This window comes from Molossus molossus, unplaced genomic scaffold, assembly GCF_014108415.1.
Source record: "Molossus molossus isolate mMolMol1 unplaced genomic scaffold, mMolMol1.p scaffold_m16_p_14, whole genome shotgun sequence".
Classification (NCBI taxonomy): Eukaryota; Metazoa; Chordata; class Mammalia; order Chiroptera; family Molossidae; genus Molossus; species Molossus molossus.
In genome coordinates this window covers 9063595-9079799 of record NW_023425349.1, presented here as the reverse complement: position 1 = coordinate 9079799, position 16205 = coordinate 9063595, and the positions used below count along the sequence as shown (strand labels likewise).

General features: G+C 43.2%; 1 protein-coding gene across 16 annotated transcripts in view; it reads right to left on the bottom strand.

Moving 5' to 3' along the window:
• MAPKAP1 (MAPK associated protein 1) overlaps window positions 1–16205 on the bottom strand; it is a 236174-nt gene that overhangs the window by 60069 nt on the left and 159900 nt on the right. The window contains exon 8 of one of the 16 annotated variants that reach the window (XM_036260501.1): window positions 11886–12183. The exons of 14 other annotated variants lie outside the window; for them this stretch is intronic. In XM_036260501.1, coding sequence (XP_036116394.1) covers window positions 12170–12183 — 14 coding nt within the window. In that variant the 3' untranslated portion in view covers window positions 11886–12169. Of the gene's footprint in view, window positions 1–11885; window positions 12184–16205 lie in introns of those variants that run through there. One more of the 16 variants, XM_036260500.1, reaches the window with a different exon arrangement.

Sequence of the window (16205 nt, the reverse complement as noted above, 5' to 3'; positions counted from 1 at the left end):
GCACTTCTGACAATTCTCAGAGTTCTTATATACATTCAGTCCTTTTTACGATACTTACAGCTTTTAAACCTTTATGAAGTAAACAATGATCAAAATACATATAACTATGTATTTAAGCAAGTACATGCTCAGAATTCTACACAATTCCTATAAACTCTTATATGCTGTATTCAGGCCAAGAATGTATTGCATTTCAACATTATACATAGTTAAATTTAATTTCAAAAATATTAAGCAAATAAAGGTATGGAAATACAGGTAATTCTTGGTCTCTGCTCCGTCACCTATCAGTGACAACATTTGTCAGTTGCCTGTCATGTTTGCTGCTGCTGACTGCATGCCTTCACACTCACTGGTGGAAGTAATTATAAGAAAATCATGCCCAACTGAACTTTAAGAAAATGTAGCTGGTGAGAAATTCCCATGCACCCTCTCCTTTCCTCCTCCCTAACACCCACCTTTCACAGCTGTGGGCATCCTCAGCCCACTAAAGGGAAGTGAGTCACCCCTGAACCCTGAACTGGGAGAGCTGCTTTCTTTCTTTTTTTAAATCCTCACCTGAGGATATTTTTCTATTTATCTTCAGATAGAGTGGGAAAGAAGGAGAAAGATGGAGAAAGAAGGAGAGAGAGGGAGAGAGAGAGAAACATAGATGAGAAAGAAACATCAACATGAATCAGCTGCCTCCTGCATGCCCCCTACTGGGGACTGAGCCCCCAACCCAGGCATGTGCTCTGATGGGGAACTGAACCAGTGACTTCTTTTTTTTTTTCATCCTCACCCAAGGATATTTTTCCATTTTTTGTTCAGATAGAGTGGGAGGGAGGGAGAGAGAGAGAAACATCGACGTGAAAGGGACACATTGAGTGGCTGCCACCCACACAACCAACCAGGGCCAGGGACAAACTGCAACCGAGGTACATGCCCTTCACGGGAACCGAACCCTGGTCTCTCAGGACCGCAGGCCGACGCTCTAACCGCTGAGCCAAGCCAGCCAGGGCACCAGTGACTTCTTGGTGCATGGTTCAATGTTCAACCACTGAGCCATTACCAACTGGGCAACATTTACTTTCTTGTTTCTTGGGTGCTGCAGATATTTCTATTGAAATAGTTTGTTTCCGGAAAGTAGCTTGAGGACTTTCTCCTTGAAGCTTGGTATGATGATGACTCTCATTTTACTGAATGACCATGATATGCCAAGTGCTCTACATATGTTACCTTACTGAATCCTTGCAGCAACTCTACGAGGTAGATATTATTATCCCCATTTGCCAGATTGGGTCCCTGAAGGTTGGCAGGATAATGTAACTTGCCCAAGATCACAAAGGTAGGAAACAGAAATGGGAAAATGAAACTCAAGGATCTCTGACTCTAAAGCCTGTGTGTTTTGAACCTTTCTTCCTCTTGCAAACTATAAATTACTGGCCAATTATAAAGAGACCATAGCTTATACCATAAGTATAGATTTTTATAGATTTGTGGATTCATTTGGGTTCTGAATCACTTAACTTCTGGTTTCTATAAATTCAAAATAAAAATGATCTGAAATAATTTATTTTAGTGAAATCCACACATCCCATGCTATGGGTATATCCCGGGTCCTATGAGGACAGAATCATTTTATCTTTCCATCCATCCAGAAAGACTCCCTCCCATCTTTCCTTAAGAACATTCCTATGTACACCCAGTTTTGTCAATAACTGAAAATTTGAGTGTCATCTGCTCTGAGTACTCTTTGATTTTCCATAAAAGCTTAAGTACAACTTGGAGACCCACTTCTGAACTTCGTAAACAACTGATAGGTCCTAACTTTGGAGAAGATAGAATGTTTAAACTATAGATGAATCTCAAGATCTACACCCAAACAGAAAAGTCCCTGTTCCAAATATCAATTTCTTAATTCTTGCTTGAACCATGGATAATTTATCCCACACAGAAAGACTATTGCATACACTTCCCCCTGAAAAAGTCAGATTGGTAACTTTAGGCCATACTGTGTAATGAGACGCAGGGTAGAGTTGAGAAGCAATATAGCGTGATGCTGAAGGACATGGACTTGGGGACAGATTGCCTCGGTCTGGTCCTGGCTGGGTCCTACTTCACAGGCCTGTTTGAGGATTCAATAAGTTAACAGTTGTAAAGCAGTCAGAACAGTGTCTGATGCATTACTGGTGTTATGTAAGTGTCAGCTATCATTGCTTCTCATCATCAACTGTAACAATACTAAGAAATCACGTAATATAAAATCAGGGCCTACTATGTGCCAGGTACTATGCTAAGCCTTTCATATAGATCATTTCATTTACTGTCACCCTAGGATTAAAGAGTATGAATTCTGTTCTACCGAGAAGAAACTGTGATTTATAGTCTAAGTAACTTTCACAACGTCTCACAGAAAGTGGTGGAACTAGAATTCATACCCAGGCGGCTCCGACCTTTGCTCACTATATTGCATACGCACCACAGTGCCTGGTTCACGACAAGTACTTAGTAAATGTCTGTTGATGATAATCAAGATTATGACAACCCAGACCTATGGTTTCTATCAAATGCTTGTTTAATTTTTAGGCAGCTGACATGGAAGGAAAGAAAAAATAACAGCCAAAACCATTTAAAAAAAGACAAGCTGTGAGGTCAGTTTCTATTAATATACTTCTGCCAAAGAAATGATTATATAAAATATAAATGGCTCTTTCACACTGAACAGGACATAATTTTTAAGGTAACATCCACCCTTTGGAAAGAAGTTTTAAAATGTCACAGCTGCACATGAGCCACAGCCCTCCACTTCACAGCAGAAGAAAACACAAAAGGAAGATTCTGGGAAGCAGTTCCTCTGCAGTGACAAGAAAATCTATCGGGGCACTCCAATGATGCATTTACCACAGCAATACCATGTCACCAAATGGGCTAGAACAAAATACTGCTCTGAGCACTTTGGGAAGGTTCCAAGTTCTAACACTGGAGCAGGATTTTGATGGGATTTTGTAAACCCAAGGCAAACATCTCAGCACTTCAGTTTCAGAGAAAACCTGTAGTGTCTGCTGGGTGGTGGATGCATACATGCTAGTCCAGTATCCTCGACCCCTTTAATCCTTGACGGAAACATACAAGGTTTTTTTTGTGTTTTTTTTTTTAATCCTCACTCGAGGACATTTTTTGATATTTTGTTCAGATAGAGTGGGAGGGAGAGAGAGAGAGAGAAACATCGATGTGAAAAGGGACACATCGAGTAGTTGCCACCCGCACGACCCAACCTGGGCCGGGGACAAACTGCAACCAAGGTACGTGCCCTTAGCGGGAACCAAACCTGGGTCTCTCTGGACCACAGGTCGACGTTCTAACCGCTGAGCTAAACTGGCCAGGGCAACATACAAGGTTTTAGTATGCAAGTCCTTGACAGCGGAAAGCCAGCCAAGAGTTCAAATCCAATGGGAAACAAGTGCAGAAGCCCAAAGAGAGAGAAGCCATACCATCGCCTCAATCATTCTTTACCTAATTTCTTTTTTTTTTTTTGTGGTGTGTGCCCCTAACGGGAACCAAACCCGGGACTCTCTGGTCCGCAGGCAGACGCTCAACGGCTGAGCCAAACTGGCCAGGGCTCTGTACCTAATTTCTGATGACCCACGGGAGAAACCTCTTTCAGACCTCGGTGGCAGGAAAAGCTGTAGTTCTTCGGAGCAACAGGCTTGCTCTTCTGTATTTTTAGACAGTTGAACATAAATCACGTTAACTAACTGATAAGTGTCCCTTTCTCCTTTGCCCATTAGGAAGTTCAGCAGTAAACGTGTGACCCGACTGCGATGACTAGACACACATTTCTGTGTCACTGAATCCTCTGAATCTTCATTTTCCATTTCCCTTCATGTGGGTTTTTAAAAAATGTTTTTATTGATTTTTTAGAAAGAGATATAAAAATATCGATGTGAGAGAGAAACACTGATCAGTGCCTCCTGCACACCCTGTACTGGGGATCGAGCCTGCAACCCGGGCATGTGCCCTGGCTGGGAATTGAACCGGGACACCTCAGTCCATGGGACGATGCTCAATCCATTCAACCACACTGGCCAGACTCCCTTCATGTAGTTTTTAATTCATATATTTTTTAATCCTACTATAATAATGCATGTTTTCCAAATGCTTTTTGGATTCAAGTGGGATATAAATGAATTAACCTATCATTATTACAGTTGAGCATCAGAACAAGTTTGAGGACCACCTGTCTGAGGAAAAATTGATCAAGTCAAAGGTTGAAAACTTTCATGGATATGCCTTCATGTCAACTATTTTCCATTCACCAGCTTAAGAGCTGCTTTAATCTGAAAGTAGCCAGAAGAAGGTTAAGTAAGCAAGAGGCAAGGCTGGGTTGTGAGCAGAAAGCTCCTGGTGTCTGTACCCTCTCAGGGAGTAACAGTGCATTCTGGGAAAGTTATTCAATCTCTGTATTTTCTCGTCTGTAAAATTAGGATAACAGAACCTCTCTCAGAAGGTTGCTGTGAGATTTAGACAATCCTCAACTCCCTTAGCGAAGTGCTCAATGATGGCTGCTATTACTGCAAGTACAGGCTGGAACAGAAACCACTGCGATGAGGTGTAGGCAGCTTCCCCGCCCCAAAGTCACAACAGACTAACCGCTCCATTAAGGGAAGAGACCCGGTGGCAGGGAATGCTGGCATCAAAACAGAGCTCCTTCCTCATATGTGTCTAAGGCAGGTGTGTGGGGTGTGAGAGGGAGTCTGTCTGTCTGTCTGTCTGTCTATCTATCTATCTATCTATCATATTGTTGTTGTTGTTAATCCTCACCCGAGGATATTTTTCCATTGATTTTTTGTTTTTTAGATAGAGTGGAAGGGAAGGAGGGAGAGGGAAACATCGATGTGAGAGAGACAATCGACTGGTTGCCTCCGCTCAGACAGAGCCAGGGATTGAACCTGCAACCCAGGTATGTGTCCTTGACCAGGAATCGAACCCAAGACCCTTCAGTCCTTGGGTTGATGCTCTAACGCCTGAGCCAAACAGCCAGGGTGGAAGCATATCTATTTAAACCAGCCTACTTTTAACCTACAGGTAGCATTTCAGACTAGAGACTTGTCCAGCAGCCAGGGTTCCTCAAGTTCCCTAGTCTCTCAGATCCTACAAATATAGTTTAAAAATGGTGAGTAAATGTCAGAACCCACAGAACCAACCATCGCAGCACAGATATCAAAGGATATATGAAGTTATAATGTCATCCATACATCCAATTAACAAACATTTTTTGAGCATGAACAATGTCCCAGAAACAGATGAATAATCAATGATTCCTGCCCTCAAGCAGGCTGGGGAGGCTGCAGGACACACATGAACAGATAAATTACAAAGACCTAACAGTGTTCTTCCCTGGGTTAGGATAAGGTGCTGTGGGAACACAGACAAGGGGACAATGAACTTCCCCTTTCTTGAGGTGGAAACATCTGAACTCAGTCTTAAAGGATGAGTTGGAGCCAGGGGAAGAAGAGGGAATTAGTTTATTCCTAAAGGAAACAACATATGCAAAGGCCAGAAGGTACTGAAAAGCCCACGTGGACCAAGGGAAATTCAGCTTGAAAAAGGCCTAGACTTTGGAAGCTGTTCGAGGGGAAGCTGCAGTTGGGGTACTTGACCCAGAGTGTTGGTCAAGGTTGGGATTCTCTTATAAGCAACCAATGCTAACAGACCAGGGGAGTGATATGATCAGCTCTATATTGTGGTAAGGCTCTTCTGGTGGCACTATCAACAATGGGCTGCAGGAGACTGGAGGCAGGCAGACCCAGTAGAGGTGAATGGTGCCAAGCCTTGTCCGCTCTATGGCAGGCTGGCTAAATCCGATTTCCTCACTGAGCCAAAGTCATCACTGACGAGCTGACGCTGTCAACATCAGAGCTCAGACCCAACATCAGCTCTTCTAAAATGTCTGTACTTAGTGTCAGTCCCATCGCTTATAACTCTTCCTCTAGGGGCGACTATAATCATTTTCTGCTTGATCTTAATATAAGCACTGAATTATATTCAAGTGATAACCACTGTAGCTTATACCCCCTCTGAGGCTCAGATTGGATAATTTGAAATTTAAATAATAAAAAAGAAACAAGCTGACATGACAATAAGGTCACACTTTAGCCTCTTCTGAGCCAATACACAATTTGCTCTCAGTGAAACAGCTGAATATAATCGAATTAAATACAATTCCTATTACAAAAGAAGAAAGACCAAGGCCGTTCCAATAAACCAATTCTCCTGCCTAGTTAAACTGCAAAACCTTCAGGAAAGGTTTTGAAAGCATGACCCATCAGTTCTAATTTTTAAAACTTATCCTTTCAGTCAGGACTAGAAAAAGGCCCATTCCAACTTTTATCTTTACTACAAAGTGCTGTTATCTTGGCCTGATGTCAGGAGCTCTATCTCTCTTTCTGCTGACAAGCAGAGACGAGAAAGATAAGATTGGAAACGAATCTCACTTCTCTGAGTAAATAAATAATCAATACTCATCTAAATGTAAATGAGAAGGTAGCCCCCTCTGATAACAGCACTCTTATCAGAGAGCCAATTTTCTTCAGACATTTGGCCTCAACCAAATCACCATCATTCAGCCCCAGCCTAATGGCAAAAAATCGTAACTAAATTGAACCGATCACCAGAGATCAACTAAGTTCGGCCTTGGCCACTTCAGGTTCAAATGTTTGGGAATGCAATTTTGCCCCCATTAACTTTCAATAGCAATGAAGAACAGACTGGTCAAGGGGCCAGTCTGTGCAATAAACAAACCCCAGAAAGGGGGCCTGCCGGAGGATGAGGAGTGGGTTTAAGTGCTTAAACAATGCCATAACTACAGTAAATCCCAGAGCTGTGAAGGGAAGGCTGCTGCTGTGGGGTGGGGACAGGGCAGTCCTCCTTCTTATATCAAAGGCTTGGCTGAAACTGAGAAGACATTTCATTTGCCTGACAATGATGGTTAAAGTTTATTAAAACAAATGTAAACAAATAAAAGAGATATTAAAATACTACAGTAGCTAAAAATAACCTAAGGTTCAAATGATCAATTTCCTCCAACTAATTTTCATCAGACTTACATCTGACCCAGCAGTGCTGCGCTGACCTGATTTTACTGAAATAAGACGCCGTCTACAAGACAAATCACTTTAAAACCACTGCACTGGGGTTTCCATTTCTTTGCTGCAAGACTCAATTCACTGTTGATGAGAGTATTGGGGAAATTATGACTATTATTGATAGGACAGCAAAACCACTTTACACAGTAGTCCTCAAGTCAACAGAAAGCTTGCACTGGATCATTAAAGAAGGTGTCAGCTAGAATCAGCAATTAAAGACAAAGGGTGGGAAAGGCCTAATTTTTTGAGCATGTTAAGGACACCAGACACAGAAGCAGCAGCTCGTATCCATCCTCTAAGAATAACAAAGCCGAAATAAGGATCAACTGAGGGGCAGACTGCTCTGCCTACACTTAGGGAAAGAAAATGCTTGTTTTTTTGCCTGACCCCCAAGTTTCCAGAACACCGGCTCTCATCAACAGTACGCTCCAAATCTTTATCAAAGGAGGCCATGTCTGGAGTGAGACAGACCTGCTCCAGGTTTTACCATCTCTGCTCCTACTGAGTAATCCTAGAAGGTGAACATGTGGTGGTTGGAGCCTTGGTTTTGGAGTCAAAAAGACTTGGTTGAAGATCCTGGCTCTTTTATGAGTATGTGGCACTCGGTAAGTTAGGCGATCAAAACCTTCATGGAGTAACTGCAAAGATTCTGCATAACACAGTGTGTAGGACATAATAAACACTCGGTAACTGTCACTGGTTATACTGCTATGCAAATTTAACAAAATCATCAATTTGCCCCTTTTGGAAAACAACAGTGACTGACACTGAGGTCTTTCCGGGCCTTGACAAAAGGCTTTACATGCATTAGTTCTCTGAATCATAAAATTCTATGAGGTAGGCCCTATTATAACCTCATTTACAGAAAAGAAAAGAAAAAAGGCCAAGTAGTTACATACGTGCCCGTGGTGAGGCCGGGACAAGGTGTGTGCCTCCAGAGCCTGTGTTTGTAACTACACTACTATGCTGTATTCCAAAAAGAGCATTCTACAATCTTCTTGCTCTTTGGGTTGAAAAAAAGAAATTGTAAGGTTGAGATGATTTATTAGTTCAGAAAGAAGTGAAGACGTAGGCTGAGAGGCGAGGAGGGAAGACAGAGGGGGCAGTTGGTTGTGAGGGGGTCAAAACTGATGGCCCCCAGCCCTGACAGCAGGTATCTATCTGAGAGGCTAAATGTGAACACCAGCTTCTTGCCCTGAGATTTTTTCCGGGGAGGGGGCCTTTTCCTAAGTTAAATGATTTACAGAGTTACTGCCACAATCCACAGTTCTGAAAGTGTGATTTCTTTAGGGTTTATAACTATACCCATTTCTAGTCCTGTTACAACTTTTTTATTGTGATAGAAAACATTTACTGGAAATATGTTACTGCTATTACCAGGTCATAAAATAAAAAGAAAAATAGTTTATGTATTGCCATCATTTCCAATCATCAATCAGAAAGTGCCAAGAGGAGGAAAGGAAAGGGCGTACAGCCGAGATTTCCTTCTTTGTGTAGGAGAAAATGCAGGAGCATCATAATTCTTTAGAACGATTTTCTTCTTGAAGATCCAGCCTCACAGATGGGCTCCTGGGAGGAGCAGGAGGGCACACCTTTTGGCATCTCCCCTCCTCCCTGCAGCCTTGCCTGAATCCATGTCAGAATCATGAGCTCTTTCATCCCGACTTCCTCGGGCCTTGCCTCTGTCAGTGCACTGAGCATGCTGGATGAGAAGCAATTCTGTCTATTTGTTGCTGTTCTACCCCCAGCCCCCTCCAATCAGGGCACTCTTTGAAGACAAGGGTGGAGAGACTTCTGAAAAAACCCAAGTTTGCATTCCCAGAGGTCTACTCTTTGTAGGTGCTCAATGATCTTTGTTAAATAGAATGACTTCAACAAGGTGGCATTTAAAATTGAACAACCTTGACCCAACAAAGAAACCTATCCTGAGAAACACACAATGATGTAAGTTAAAAAATGTTCACTGCAGCACTGTTTTAATATCAAAAATTAGACAATCTAAATATTCTCCAGTAGAAAACTAGTATGTAAATTACAATATATATATATATATATATATATATATATACGCGCACTGGGATGTTATGTAGCTGTTAAAAAATTAAGCTACTAAGACATGGGAAGATTTCTACGATACATTATTAAATTTAAAAATATATACTGTATGGAGTATGCTTGTTTAATAAAGTCAAACCCAGCAACATGTGCATTTATGTGTGAGTGCAAATTTGCTAAAAACACACCCGAACACAATCTGAAAGAAAATGAGCCAAACTGTTTTCACAGTTACTGTGTTGACTAGAATTATCTCCGGTGGTGGAATGGGTTAATGGCAAAGATGAAGGCTTTTGCTTTCTTTATGGACTTCTATCTTGTTTAGATTTAACAAACAAACAAACAACAACAAAATTTTTTTTTAATCCTCACCCGAGGATATTTTTCTATCTTCAGACAGAGTATGAAGGAGAGAGAGAAACATCGATGTGAGAGAGACACATTGGTTGCCTCCAGCACAACCCCGACCAGGGCCAGGGACCAAACTGCAACCGAGGTACGTGCCCTTGACTGGAATCGAACCCATGAGTCTTTGGTCCGCTGGCCAACACTCTAATGGCTGAGCCAAACCAGGCAGGGCTGGTTTGGATTTTTGACAGTGGGCATATACTGGCATTACTTTTGTCATTAAAAATCCAGTTTAAAAAATTAGGTGGAACAATTTTAGAGGTGATTCCAGCTAGATCAGGTTAGGAAGTATGGCCTCTGGGGCCTTCTCTCACTGTCTCTGGCTCCTCACAGATTGTGGGGACTCAGCAGCAGCTGAGGAGACACCTAAGCAGTTGTGGAGCCAGGAACTAAAATGGCATAGATCCCAGGATGTTCAGGGGCTCCCATGGTCCAGTCAAGCCATGGATTGGACCACAGAGACTTCCAGAACTGCTCAAAGGAGCAAGGCAGCAGAGGCGAAGAGGACTGGAGCATCTGAGGCTGGGCTGCTGGTGCTTAGGTTTCTGTTCACAGAGAGACCATGACTGAGGACAAGGGTCAGAGTGCTTATCTGCTGCTCTATCACCCCAGTCTAGACAACTGTGCCTGCCTGCCCTGTCCTCCTCACGATTACACAGGGGCTGTGGAAAACAAGGGTGCCTCCTACTGTCTCTCTCTGACCTACTCAACATCCCTCTGGGGCAGCCCTGGCGCCTCCACTCACACTGGGAGAACAGAGGTGGTTTGTCAGGGGTCCATCCCTGCAGACTAGGGGTAGGGAGGTCTGATTTTGATCCCTGCCCTAAACTCAACATTGTGTGTGTGTGTGTGTGTGTGTGTGTGTGTGTGTGTGTGTTCTAGGGAGTGCCCTGCAACCTTTGCTGACCCCAGCACATTTGGGATGGTATAATGTTTATAAGCCAGACTGCTTGGGTTTGAATTCCCAGCTCCACCACTTAACAGCTGTGTGACCCTGGGCAAGTTACTTAACCTTTCTGTGCCTTACTTCCCCATCTGTAACAGAGAGATAATAACAGCACCTACCTCTTAGGCTGTTCCTAGGGTTCAATAAGTCATATCCTGGGTTGTTGCTTCTGCTTTCCAAGCAGCATTTTTTACAGGGGTGGGTAAGTGTTTCTAGTTCTCCAGCAGAGGCTGGAACCTCTAAAGGTCTCCCAAACTGGTCTCATTTCCTTCCCCTTCCCACCTCCCACCTCCCAACTAATAACACAGTAATCCAGACATCCTCCAAACTATGCTGTTTCAACCCTCTGTGTCTTCACTTACACTAGTGCCTCTACCTGGAATAATCTTCCTTCTGCTTCACTTCTCTAGTGCCGTTCTCTCCTACCCAAGTAGTCACAACTGCTAGGAACCACTGCCTCTGGATTTCTCTGAGCAGCCCTCACGACACAGATCTCTGATGGGCCTGGCTCTTGTATCAGCTGCCCGCAAGCTGAGAGCACACTTTAGTATCTCCGCGTTCCCAGGGCAGCCACAGCACCAGGTGTGTTCAGTGGATAGTCTGTGACTAAACAGAAGCCCAGTCTGCTTGCTACCACCCTGACTACCTCCTCCTCCAAAGCAGACTTGAAGTTCCACCTCCATCTGAGTCCAAATGTTCCACTGTTTGGAGACTCCCAATAATGCCCAACTCCAACTGGGTTTCCTGGAGATGGATGGAGCTAGTGTAGGTCAAGCTGAGACACTCTGCTGCGTTGGACACTGGCAGGAAAATGGAAGATAGACACTGCCAGGGGCCAGCGCCCCATCCCCATCAGTTCGGTCCCCTCACCCAGGCCTGCCTTCTCTCTCCACAGCAACCTGTCCCAATGTGCTTCCTATCACAGTTCTCTGAGCTACAACACACAGGCCTAAATGGAAACTGCTTAACATCAGAGCAAGAAGATGTACTCATGGAAACCCACAGCTTCCAAACCTGGAGAACACTGGAAGCCACTGGGCAAGAGCCATCGCCATACCATCTCAGGCAGGAGTGCTGAACTTCGCCACCCTGAGGAGTGCCAGCAGTGTCACTACCCTGCCGTGAATGCACTTTCCTTTGGAGAAAGGAGGCCTGATATTACTTGTGAAAAAGAAATATTTTTTCCTCTTTCAAATCCAGATTTCACTTGTTAGAAAGGATGGAAGCCTTTAACACTGTCCCTTAGCATCCAATTTTTCAATCCAATCTGTTTTTCTTAACTTGAGTCACTGTGACATTACCAAATTTTACATACAGTTATCTGTTGCTCTGTAAAGAAATACAGATGGTTTTTGTGGAAATAAACAGTCATTTATTTTAAACAATTGTAAAATAGTTTATGAAAACCAGTGGGGTAATGCATTCAAATAAATGCCAAAACTGGCTGATGGGGAGCCAGGCGCTAAATCACATTGCTGAGGAATTCGGCTGCGGGGAACAGATAGTAAATCCAGAGTGACAGAATTTCCCGTGATGGCAAAGGTTTCTGACATCCAGTCCAGTACTCAAAAACCACAGCAGTTCAAACCCATTTTCCTTAACACAGCCTTGACAGCCAGTGAAATTAGTGAATTTAGTCACAAGCACCTAAGGACAAAAACAAAAGAAAAAAAAAAAAAAAAAGAAGACTTCATTATCTGCAGCCTTTTTTGAGCTATATAAAAATGATGACTCCAACCTGAGTCAATGCAGAATAAGCTTGGGGCCAAATGTTTTTGATCATCAGACTCTGTTATGATACTGTGGAACCCAAAGACTTCCATGCAAATCCGCTTATGTCAGAGACTGGCTTGGGGAAACCATACCCTCTCTGAACCTCTGTCTCCTCCTCTGTAAAATGAGGGTAATAGTGTATGTACTTGACAGGCTGCTGAGCAGATTCAGTGAGGCACCAGGAGTGACAGTGTTCTATAAACAGCTGGGTGCCAGTGGCCATGGTGAAAAGGGTCCCAGCCCTGGCTGGGACAGCAGGTCCTAAGCACTACTGACAATGAACTGGGTGGGCCTGCCCCTGAAGGAACTAACAGAACTCCAAGCACTTACTTGCTTCTAATTTTACATGACAATCAACTATACACTTTTTAAACTTTTCTTCTCAAACCAGCCTTTTCCTTGTAATTGGGTTTCCAATGATAAGACCATGAGTCTCCCAATGAATTAACTCAGCTGTTCATCAGACATTTACAGAACCTATCATGTGCCACACCATGAGCTAGGCACTGTAGATGCAAACATAATTAAGACTGATGTTGCCCTGTAAGAAGTCAGTGCAGTGAAAAAGGCAGTCACTAGTTGGAATACTTACTCAAACTTCCTCCTCCTTATTGACATTAAGTCAACTCCGAAGTTCTGTAGCCTCTACCCTCTGTAGATTCTGTAGAATCTACCCTGTAGATTGTAGACTCAATCTCCCTCGCACTGCTTATCATCCAGTCCACAGTAATGGTCTCCCAACCCATCTCCTGGACTCCAGCCATCCATTCTTCACCCCATTGTCAGAGGGTGCTCTCTGGAGTCAAACCCTGAAGGTTATCACTTCTGTGTTTAAAATCATTTCACAACTTCACCACAACCGACTCCTACTCTTCAGACCGTCTAGCCATCCTAATTTCTTGTCCATCTATGTCCTCTATAATCCAGCCAAACTGTTCTCCTCACTATTCAGAGCATGTATTGCATGGTTTCCTACCTCCAGGTCACTGCCTGCCCCTCCAAAACCACACCCTCCTTTATGATTATCCCCTACGTCTTATATGGCCTCCACCAACCCTCTGCATCTGCTTTTCTCCTACTGACCTCCATGACAACATCAGGCCCTATCAGATTTCTAGACTGACCTACCTCCTTTCCACACAATAGGGAAAGTGGCAACACTTAACATTCCTCTCACCTGCAGGCTCTGTTCTAAGGCAAGAGGATTTCTGAATTCCAGGCCAACTAAATACAAGGCTTCCTTTGTTTTAATGTGGTCTTGGCCTTCATGTCTCCTTCAAATAAATATCCTTGTCCCTGGCCCAGCCCAGAACCCCACCCCCAGGTCTGATGTCCTGCAAGGTTCTCAGTGTACCTCTCAGAAAATCTTGCCTGCCTGCCCTGTGATGCCACCCACCAGCCTGGATTTCCTTGTGCATAAATTATACATTTATCTGAATCCCTTTATACTTGCTTGATAAAAATGAAGGGGGAAAAAAAAGAGGGGAAGACATGACCAGACAACAATTTAAATAGTTTGGAGAATTCCACTTGCCATGACTCTCAGTGACTCAATGAAACCCAAGAGGGTGAGTATGAGGCAGGAGTCTTACTTATCCTCGAAGCTACAGAACTTGGTAAATGTCTGATGAGTGACTAACTGAATTAATTGGGTGGATGGTGATGTCTCAGTTTTCTACTCCTCTTACAGTGTGAGTGTCTTTCTGTACCAAGTTTGATCTTAGCATTTAAAGATAACAATTTTTAGTTTTCATCTGTCCCAAAGCTAGAGAAAAAAGCTAGTTGTTTTAGATTTAATGAGAAAAACCAGTATGTTGGTATCTGATGGGCATTTTTAAGGAATTTTTTTCTAGAGGTAACTTTGACAATAGGACTTTTTCTTACTTGTCTTTTTGACCTGACCCTGTCAGGACATGGCTCTCTGTATTGCTGTCCCTTAAATACCAAGCACCATCTGCTTCCCTGGTCCTTGCTGTCAAGAGCTACAGTTCATCCTCAATCCTTATGGTCCTTGGGTGTTACATGCCCATCTCCCCTGCTCCCCTCTGCCTGTCCATCTTTCTTCTAACTACAACGGTACCAACCATGGCTGTGTTTCAGTCAGCACATGAGCCTCAGTAAGTGCCTTTCTTACTGCCAATACCCTGTGTGGCCTCATCGTAGACATTTGGGCTCTTGCCTCAGTACATTCCACCAGATTGGTAAAACCTTAATGGCAGTGTTCAAATTCCAGTTCCAGCTAACTTGAAGCATTGTTTTCTTACCTCCAAATTGGGGGTTATCATTTTTAATTCATGAGGTTGTTTATAAATTAAATGAGATTATTACACATGTAAAGCACTTAGTATTCAATAAATGGCAATAATTTATTATTATATTAATATAATTTTGTATATTTCACCATGTTCAACTCTGAATCTATCAAACAGATAAGAGGCTAAATTATATATCTTATTTTATGTTAAGCCAATTGTGGCTTATAACCTAAGATGCTAAAATATGTTCTTGTGCTAAAGACACAAAACGAATAGGTAAAGCAATGGAAAAAGTGGTGGTAGAGGAGTCATGGCTGCCAGCCATTTTCCCTTCTGGGAGTTTTCCTTCTTGTTAGATCTATTATCTGGGAGCTGGGCTGCCCTGCTGGCTTTCCATTTGCCTTGCTAATAACAGTAAATCCAGCAGCTTCCACTGCAGCTCCTGTCTCCTTCAGCTGACTCTGAGGCCAATCAGCATTTCCTCTCTGCTAATGTCAGATGTTCACTGGGAAGTCCTGCTGAAGAGAAAATTTATGACAAAAGTTTCTCTAGCTTTTAACCCTCTGCACATCCAGCCCCAGATGCGGAGTGCTCCAGAGGACTGCTAGGTCATTTCTACATGTGCACACCTATGTTCTCTCTGCTGCTCTGCTGCTCTGACAAGGGGCCTCAGACCCTGGGAAAAGCTCAAATGAGCAGCTGGGCAGACAGATGCACACATTCTGGGCCATACCTAATGGGGGCTAAAATCTGAGCTGGGTTCCTTAGCAGCTAGAGTCTCTATTGAACCATGACTCAAAGCAGTCATACTCATAAAAAAGTGTTATATCACAAAATTGTGAGTATGACTGGGTCTCATAACAGTGAAACTGAAGTGAGGGGACAGAACTAACATTTATTGAGTAATAAAATAATAACAGCTAAGTGCTTGGTGTTTGAAATGGATTTCCATTTAATTCTTTCAACAATGCTATAAAGAAGATATTATTATTCTCATTTATAGATGAGGAAATGAAGTTCAAACAGGCTAAGAAACTCACCAAAGAGCTAGAAAGAGTAATAGGAACAAGAATGGAACCAGGGAGATGCTACCGGAATCCAGGTATTACATTCCAGAGTTAAGGCTTCCAACCAAGCAGCCTGTGATCTAGTTGTGACCTTGTTTTAGGATGACCTGACCAAGGTCACCAGTTAACAGTGGTAGTTTGAGCTTTAAGCCATCCGTGACAGCCATCCCTGAAAGAACCTTCCAAGGGCTGCAGAGGAGGAGAGAGCGGTGACGCGGGCTTTCGGGAGACAATGGGTGGACTCCTCCGTCTCTCCAGTGGAAAGAGCACAATGGCTGTCAGCCAGGCTCCGGCTCACTGGCAACAGGGGCCATGGCACAGCAGCACCGCCAGGCCCTTTAAGACCTAAGCTCCTGGCACAGAAGAAGAGGTTCATCACAGGGTTTTCATTTAAAGTAAGTTCAAGCATTTTGGGACAGCTACATTCTAGCTCAATAGGCTTTTCTATCACCTCTGCTCCACCTCTCCACAGAAGTCAGATGACACACTGAACTGGATTAGTAGATTCAGTAAACTAATTTTTGTCCCAATTTAAAAAAAAAAATTGTCAAAATGTACATGTGACAGCTGTTTG